The sequence below is a fragment of the Hydra viridissima genome, unplaced genomic scaffold (genome assembly GCF_058129835.1).
Source record: "Hydra viridissima isolate aposymbiotic clone 2 unplaced genomic scaffold, HvirCarnegie_v1 scaffold_91, whole genome shotgun sequence".
Lineage (NCBI taxonomy): Eukaryota > Metazoa > Cnidaria > Hydrozoa > Anthoathecata > Hydridae > Hydra > Hydra viridissima.
In genome coordinates, this window is record NW_028324361.1 from 1 (window position 1) to 9,449 (window position 9,449).

Sequence of the window (9,449 nt, forward strand, 5' to 3'; positions counted from 1 at the left end):
TAAAGTTAGGCTGCATAAAAAACCAACAACATAATAATCTACTAGGCATGTTTAAATTGAATTAAATAAAATCCTTTGCGCAAAAATAGGTATGTTAGAGAGTAAAAGCGCATAAAAAGCCTCGCTACTTTGTTAAAGGTAGTTTTTGAATAGTTTTTCAAAGACAGGTTAGCGTAAATTTCCTCTTTAAAGTTTAGCTTATGTAGCTTGACATCACAAAATATAAAACTCAAAAAGACAAGATAAAATATAAGATAAACGCAAAATAAAATATAGATGAAACTAAAGTTAGGCTGCATACAAAACCAACAACATAATATTCTACTAGTTATGTTTAAATTGAATTAAATAAAATCCTTTACGCAAATATAGGTAAGTTAGAGAGTAAAAGTGCATAAAAAGCTTTACTTTGCTGAAGAAGAAGATGAATAGATGCAACTTTTTAAATTCGTGAGCTATCTCTATCGGTGTAAGGTAGTTTTTGAACAATTTTTCAAAGAAAAGTTAGCCTAGTTTTCTTCTTTTAAGTTTAAATTATGTAGCTTGACATCACAAAATACAAAACTCAAAAAGACAAGATAAAATATAAGATAAACGCAAAATAAAATATAGATGAAACTAAAGTTAGGCTGCATACAAAACCAACAACATAATATTCTACTAGAAAGTTAGCCTAGTTTCCTTCTTTTAAGTTTAGATTATGTAGCTTGACATCACAAAACACAAAAAGGCAAGATAAAATACAAGGTAAACGTAAAATAAAATAGAAGTCAAACAAAAGTTAGGTTGCATAAATACAAAAACTGCATTGCCAAAAATAGAATTTGTTGTCTAGAAAGGACCTTTTAAACTTTGTTTCTTTCGTTTTTTGACTTAGTGAATCGCGATCTGGTTTTTCTTAGGCGCGCTTGTTTCTTAGTTGTTTTTTTTGTAAAGAAACTTTATTCAGACGTTTTTTTTTACGCAACTCCTTTAACATTATTTTTAACAAAGTATTCTTTTATACGTGTTTACATTGAAATAAAACCCTTTGCGTAAATAGAGATAAATTAGAGAGCAAAAGTACATAAAAAAGCCTCGCTACTTTGCAGAAGAAGAATTGGATGGCAAGATTCGTGTGCTTTCTCTTTCGTTTAAGGTACTTCTTGAATATTTTTTCAAAGAAAAGTTAGCGTAGGTTTTCCCCTTTTAAGTTTAGCTTACGCAGCTTGACATCACAAAACGCAAAAACCAATAAGGCATGATAAAATACAAGATAAACGTAAAATAAAATAGAAGTGAAACAAAAGTTAGACTGCATAAAAACAAAAAAAAAAAAAAAAAACATAATATACTTCTATGTATGTTTACATTGAACTAAATAAAATCCTTTGTGTAAAGATATGAAAAAATAGAGAGTAAGAGTTCATAAAAAAGCCTCGCTATTTTGCTGAAGAAGAAATGGATGTCTAGATCTTTTAAAATAAGGAACTTTTTGATTTCTTTTTCCGAAAAATGGTTGGAGCAGTTTTCCTTTTTTAAATTTCACTTATGCAGTTTAACATCACAGGAAATATTATTTTGCTTTTTAACAAACTCTTAAAAACATCAGAAGTAATTCTAAATGCAACTCTATTAAAAGTTTTCACAGAATAACAAAACGACTTCTTTTTTTTTTTTTAAAGATAAAAAAAAGTTTGAACTATCTTTAAATAAGAAATGTGAGAACAGTTTAACAGAACTTCTTGTTTATTATGTCTTTAGCGAAACAGATAAAAATATTTGCAAAAGCATAGATAAAACAAACTACACAAAAGGCCCATCTTTATTGCCAAACTGAACAAACTTATCTAAACTACATAAATGGTTTCACGATATTGCCATATTGAACAAACTTTTCTAAACTACCCTCTTTTTGAATTTTTAGCTTCATGTTTTTAATTTTGTCTTTAATATGGCTTTGGTAGGAGTACTTTTGCAAGACATGAATGAGCTTGTCACTGCTATGATTTGCCAAGATGCCAAGGTAATCTTTGTACGAGCAACTTGAGCTTACATCTGTAAAACACGTCTTGCAAGATGTATGCCAACACCAAAGCTGCACATCGTGGAAAACTTCTGGTGTTGAACCATTCGTTGTGGCCAGGGCAAGCATTCAGCTCTTCAACTATTTCATCTAAAATTTTACAAACTCAAGTCATAACACAAAGTGATTAAATCAAATATTCATTTGGTTCTGAAGTAAGACAAGATTTATTCTGTTTTTTTATTTATTTTTTTTTGTTGACCTTATTGTTTGCACTGATAGCAATAACTGGTTTTTGAAAGATTACCTAAATGGCATTGGCTAACTTCTGCTTTGTTTTCCTTTGTTCTTGGCTGAGTTGATCCTGAAATAAAATAAAACCATGTTCATTTTTCTAATTCATAAAAAACCATCAACAGTTTCTAAGTGTTAGAGATGATAACAAGCTGTGCATGATTTCTAACGGTGATGTTTCTAACTTCATCATTAGAAATCGGGTAGACACAACTTTCTAAAAGTGCACTTAGCAATGATGGCTAGTTTTTGTTAACAGTTAACCATCTGAAATTGTGCAAGAAGAGGTTTGTGTTTATATATCTTTGTATAAATTAGGTTTTACATTACCGATGAGTTCTTGAGTGAAAGATGGCATTTCCAACTTGATTTTTTTTCTTCTTGGATCTTTTACTTCTAAAACATAATCAGTTTTAGTATCATTCACTTGTATAAACATTTAAGCAATCACAGAATTAGTCCTGCAACAAATACATACACACTTCTGTGTTGTTTTTTTGTTTTGTTTTGTTTTTTTTACAGCTCTAACAATAACAATAGAGCAAGGAGTTGATTTGGGCATTTTCATTTTTTGAAAGCGTGTTGAGATTTGCATAAAAATCAAAAATCAAAAATCAAAAAGAATTTACCTCTGGATGTAGAGGCAAGACTTTGGCTAAATAGGCTACCAACAGATTGAACAGCATAAGGTGAGAGCTGCTTTGCAAGAACAGTACCAGCCTGTTGGACAGGAACAGCTGAAACTGGATCAGATGAAAGAAACAAACTGGGTTTGGCCAATGTTTGCTGAAAAGCAACAAGGCTAGGAGTCAGAGGAACAGAAAAGACCTCTTTTGAAGGACAGAAAGCGACTTGCTGAGAAGGAGAAGCAGAAACAGGTTTGGCAACCACTTGCTCATTAAAGTAAACTGGAGAAAGTTTTGCATGGTGTTCAATAAAATCCGGTTCATCAGGAAATAATGTTAATGCAAGAGGAGAACAAGCTGTGCCAACAGGAACAGCTAGAGTCTGATCTACATCCATACAAACAGCTTGTTCGTTAGGAACTAGTTGTGCAAGAGCAGGGGATAGTTCAAGAACTGGACCAGCGATTGTTTGTTCAGATGGAACAGACGAAACAGGAGTTGAGGTAGGTTCACACAAGAAATCTACGGCATGGTCGTTGCTATCCTCTAAAGGAACATTGTTTTCTACAGCTGGAGAAAACGGAACCACTGTGGTACAGCTGAAAGTAGCAGCACATTCTTCAGAGTCAGAACCGGAGTCTAAATCTTCCTCAAAGATGTCCTCAACCTCATGAAAACCGTACTCCTCTGCATTAGTTTGGAGCCAGTCCATCACATCCTTCTCCTTCTTTGGTGGTCTCTCAGACTTTTCAACAGTCAAAGACTCTATGACTCCGAAGGACTGTCCGATGCCCAGGGCAAAGCGCAACTCCTCTGCAGCGTTCCACTGGGACACATAAAAGCTATCCATTGTGTTCCTGCTGTGCTTCATGTAGAGTGTAGCAAACCGCTCGCGATCTTCTTTGCTGTTGTTGGCAAAGTAAGTGGCTATCGAACCGCGAATGCAAGTGGGAGTAAGACGCTTCATGGGAATGTTTACTTGGCTTTTTCTGAAGCAGGACGTCAGGCAAGAGGAGATAGCAGAGGAACCCATCTGGTAAACAGGCACTCTAGTTGCACCGAGTGTCACACATTCGTCTTTGTTGGGTCTCATCGATGGAAAAAGGGGCCTGTAGCAGTCGCTCAACTCCAAAACAGTCTTGGTGTCTGCAGCCATGTAGTGAGAGTCGTTGACAAGAAGGTCTCTGTATCTCAGCAAATAAATATCGATCAACACTTTCAAGTCGTTCGGCACTAGAATGTTTTTGGCTCCGTACTTGTATGCTGTTTTGTAGCGCTCTTGCACAATGCAATATCCACACTCACTCTTCTCAGCAGCCATGTAGTCTCTAATGTTTAAAAGAGCAATGTTAGATTTTCTTAAACTGTTAATTACAGTGACAGAGAGCAGAAGATGGTTTCGTAGAGACACAGCATTGTCTCTAGTCGGTGTAAGAGACGGCTTTCTAATCGATTCCACTAACTGTCTTACGTATGCAGACTTGCCATATTCGTTCAGCAAACTGACATTGATGATGTTGATGCATTTTTTGCTTTTCACAAGGCTCCTCCTCAAAGAACGAAAGGGCCTCAGCACTTTTTGTAACTCCTCCACCTTGCAGCGCAAACGTCGGATGGCCTCATGAGAAAGTCCGAAATAGACATTCCTGGCTTCACTGAAACGAAAACAGGAGACAAAGGTAGACAAGGCGGTTGTACAACGTGTGACAAGACATGGCTTTTGTTTGGTCAAGTTCACTCAGCTTGGAATTGAGCTGAATGTTTTTAAAGTGCATGGAAAAGTATCTATCCTCCAAAACGTTGGAATTGGTGAGAGCGTTCGGGTGCAGCGTCAGCGTGCTGTCACAACATGTCAATATTTCAACAACTGCATTTTTGTAGATCTTTGCTTGTGACAAAGTGTTGTTGTTGGCTACCACAAGCCACTTTTCAAAATCTCTGAAGAGCTCATCTGCTGACTGGTAATAAAAGTGAAAAGCATCTTTGTCCAGCTGAAACAAGAGTCTCTTATCTTCTGTCAAGACGGAGGAGTTGGAAACCAAGTGCTTTAAGGAATTAAAATCAGAGTCTAGGACGGATTCGGTGTTCAGCTCTTTGTTTTCTACAGAGGTGCAGTGGTTTGCAGAAGGAGCCTCGGACGAACCAGCAACTGATGAGGGCAAGCTTAAAAGAGGATCAGAGGAAAGAACCGGAGAAGAAAAAGAGGAGGAAGGCCCAGGAGCAGAGGATGCAGAGCCTGATGCAGACGCTTGTTCAGCTACTGGCTTAATACCAAAGAAGGCAGGTCGAATAAATTGAGGGACATAGAGCTTGTCGTTGTCGTATCGCTTTGCCTCTGCAATCTTTTGTTTGATCGTCTTGGAATCGTAGAAATGAGTCTCTTTCAAGTGTATGTCCAGTCGGTCGTAATACTTCCAACATTGCAAACAGGGGTAAGGTTTTGGACAGCCGGACTTGCGTTCGAGACGAGCATGCTGAAACTTCCTGACCATTGCAGAGTAAAAGATGGAAGCTTCATCCAAAGTCCAAGAATGATCTTTTTTAGTCAAGTGTCTTTTAATGCTTGTGGAGGAATGTTTGCACAAAGGCATCGGACAGCTAACAGCGTACCTCTTCTTGGTACCATAGAAAGGTACAACCCTGTTTACGGAGCCACACGCTGCAACTAATGCGGCCCTGACTTTGTTTTTGAGCTTTAAGTCTCTCTGTTCTTGTGACTGCCTTCTTTTCTTTTTTTTCGCTTTAGAGTTCGGAGAAGGGGCAACAACAGTGTTGTTTTCTTGTGAAGAAGACATGTTCAGGTGTTTGTTTGCAACGGTTTATGCTAAAAAAAAGAAGACAGTTAGTGAGAGTGTTTTTCTTCTGCCTGCATCCTGGAATCCTGGAATGTTTACAACTGCAGGGAAGAGCTGTGTTTTTTCGAATCCTCTGCAAAAGAGAAAAAAGAAAGAAAAGAGAGCAACAAGAAGAAACAAAGTTTCCACTAGCAAATGAAAAAGAATGAGAGCAACTAGCATTACATGCATGGTGGCAGCAGTGATTGCTATTATGAGAAGGAGAATGAGAAAAAAAAAAAAAAAAAAGAAACAAATAAATAAAGAGATGGAGTTTGAGAGGATCTCGCAACCATATGACTCAAAGAAAGAAACTGTGTTGAAAAAAGGCAAGAGAGGGCAAATAGAACTTGCTAACAAGGACAAATGACAGACATAACTACAACAGTAACAACTCTCATTGCAAGCATAATAACAACAGCATCAGCATCACTGACTCAGAGAGTGTTGACATAACAAAAAAGAAAACAAAAGTACAAGCCAAGTGGGGGAACATTAACAAACACTCATTGCAACTATAACAACAACAACAACAACAGCAACAGCATCACTGACTCAGAGGGTATTGATAAAAAAAAACAAGCAAAACAAAAACAAACAAAAAAACAAATAAAAAAACAAAACAAGCAAATTGGGTGAACAGTAACAACTCTCATTGCAAGCATAATAACAACAACAGCATCAGCATCAGCATCACTGACTCAGAGAGTGTTGACAAAATAAAATAGACAATAAGCAAGCAAAGTGGGTGAACAGTAACAACTCTCACTGCAAGCATAATAACAACAACAGCATCAGCATCAGCATCACTGACTCAGAGAGTGTTGATAAAATAAAACAGATTATAAACAAACAAAGTGGGTGAACAGTAACAGCTCTCATTGAAAGCATAATAACAACAACAGCATCACTAACTCAGAGGATATATAAAAAAACAAACAAACAAACAAACAAAACAAAAACAAAAAAAAAAACAAGCAAAGTGGCTGAACAGTAACAGCTATCATTGCAAGTAAAATAACAACAACAGCATCAGCAACATCATCACTGACTCAGAGAGTGGTGATAAAATAAAACAGATTAAAAAACAAGCAAAGTGGCTAAACAGTAACAACTATAAATACAAGTAAAATGACAAAAGCAGCAACAGCATCACTAACTCGCAGGGTGTTGATAAAAAAAAAAGCAACAAACAAATAAAGCAAGCAAAGTGGGTGAACATTAACACTCATTGCAACTATAATAACACCAACAGCAACAGCATCAGTGACTCAAAGGGTGTTGATAAACAAAAACAAAGGCACAAACAAAACAAGCAGAGTGGGTGAACATTAACAACACTTATTGCAAGCATAATAACAACAACAGCATCAGCATCACTGACTCAGAGAGTGTTGATAAAATAAAATAGATTATAAACATGCCAAGTTTGTGAACATTAACAAACACTCATTGCAACTATAACAACGACTACAGCAACAGCATCACTTACTCAGAGAGTGTTGAGAAAAAAAACAACAAAAAAAACAAAACAAAACAAAACAGAAAACAGAAGTACAAGCCAAGGGGGGGAACATTAACAAACACTCATTGCAACTATAACAACAACAACAGCAACAGCATCACTTACTCAGAGGATATTGATAAAAAAAAACAAACAAACAAACAAACAAAACAAGCAAAGTGGCTGAACAGTAACAGCTATCATTGCAAGTAAAATAACAACAACAGCATCAGCAACATCATCACTGACTCAGAGAGTGGTGATAAAATAAAACAGATTAAAAAACAAGCAAAGTGGCTGAACAGTAACAACTATAAATACAAGTAAAATGACAAAAGCAGCAACAGCATCACTAACTCGCAGGGTGTTGATAAAAAAAAAAGCAACAAACAAATAAAGCAAGCAAAGTGGGTGAACATTAACACTCATTGCAACTATAATAACACCAACAGCAACAGCATCAGTGGACTCAAAGGGTGTTGATAAACAAAAACAAAAGCACAAACAAAACAAGCAAAGTGGGTGAACATTAACAACACTTATTGCAAGCACAATAACAACAACAGCATCAGCATCACTGACTCAGAGAGTGTTGATAAAACAAAATAGATTATAAACAAGCCAAGTTGGTGAACATTAACAAACACTCATTGCAACTGTAATAAGAACAACAGCAACAGCATCACTGACACAAAGGGTGTTGATAAACAAAAACAAAAACACAAGCAAAGTGGGTGAACATTAACAACACTCATTGCAACTATAACAACAACAACAGCAACAGCATCACTGGCTCAAAGGGTGTTGATAAAATAAAGAAATAAAAACAAAACAAGCAAAGTGGGTGAACAGTAACAACTCCCATTGCAAGCATAATAACGACAACAGCAACAGCAACACCATCACTGACTCAGAGAGTGTTGATAAAATAAAATAGATTATAAACAAGCCAAGTTGGTGAACATTAACAAACACTCATTGCAACTATAACAACGACTACAGCAACAGCATCACTTACTCAGAGAGTGTTGAGAAAAAAAAAACAAAAACAAAAAAAAAACAAAACAGAAAACAAAAGTACAAGCCAAGTGGGGGAACATTAACAAACACTCATTGCAACTGTAACAACAACAACAGCAACAGCATCACTTACTCAGAGAGTGTTTATAAATAAAACAAAAAACAAAAACAAGAAACAAAAATACAAGCCAAGTGGGTGATTACTAACAGCGCTAACAGCAGCAACAACAGTGTCTTTAGAAACAACAAACAAGTACAACAGCAACAACTGCTTTTACAGAGTATAACAATAACAACAACATGGCACTAACAACAACAAAAGGGTTGGAATAAAAACCTGTAGGCAAAAGGAGAGCTGCATTCAGACAAGATCGATTACAAAGAGGCTCTTCTTTAGGACAGAGGAGAAACTGCTTTTGAGGGACAGAGGGACTTTTGTTGTTGTGGTTGTTGTTGTTGTTGTGCAGAAACCAACAAACTTTTATTGAACCGAATATAACCGAATATAACCGAAAGTCTTGTTTGCTTCTGTTTTGTGCCATCAAGAAGGGAAAACAAAACATCACAAAACAAACGAAGCAAACGAAACAAACAAACAAACAAACGAACGAAACAAACAAAAAAAAAAAAAATTAAAAAAATTAACAAACAAACAAACAAACAAGCAAACAAACAAAAACAAATAAGAAAAACAGAAAACGCAGTACCGAAACCTCGCCATTTTTTATCCTTCCTCAAGCTTTCTCTGGGCGCCAAAGACCGAGAAAGTTGAGCAAACGTGACGTTGAGGGGGGGGAGGGGGGTACTTAAGGACAGCAGACCGACCAATGGCACGCTTAGGAGAGACCCACGTGAATGCTACATTTTCTTTCTATGTACGCTGAATCCGCTCAAAGTCTGGAATTTCCAGCATTCACGTGTCATCACTCCAGCCACCAGATTGGCCCACACTTTGCACACTTTCAAGACTAGAAACTCACTTGTGCTCAATTTGAGCAAAAAAAAAAAAAAACTAAGTCTCGCATGGCGACAACTTTTCCAAAAGCAAACAAAGGCAAACGAAGGCAAACGAAGAAAAAACAAAAACAAATAAACAAAAACAAAACCGAATAGGGAGAGAGAGAGTGGAGTCGACTCATTTCTTTCGACTGCCTTAAACGAGAAGT

At 36.5% G+C, this 9,449-nt stretch overlaps 1 protein-coding gene across 2 annotated transcripts; it reads right to left on the minus strand.

Moving 5' to 3' along the window:
• Positions 1-1,899: 1,899 nt before the first annotated feature.
• Positions 1,900-9,063, minus strand: LOC149875952 (uncharacterized). 2 transcript variants are annotated; one of them, XM_090075965.1, is made up of 5 exons: positions 8,991-9,063; positions 2,929-5,749; positions 2,630-2,695; positions 2,313-2,369; positions 1,900-2,155 (listed from the first exon to the last, which is right to left on the minus strand). In XM_090075965.1, the coding sequence occupies exons 2-5, from the start codon at positions 4,244-4,246 to the stop codon at positions 1,983-1,985; spliced, it is 1,614 nt and encodes a 537-aa protein (XP_089932091.1). In that variant the 5' UTR covers positions 4,247-5,749; positions 8,991-9,063; the 3' UTR covers positions 1,900-1,982. The 2 variants fall into 2 exon arrangements, with proteins under 2 accessions (XP_089932091.1, XP_089932092.1); XM_090075966.1 differs by lacking the exon at positions 8,991-9,063 and having other exon boundaries at positions 2,929-6,376.
• Between the last annotated feature and the right edge of the window lie 386 nt (positions 9,064-9,449).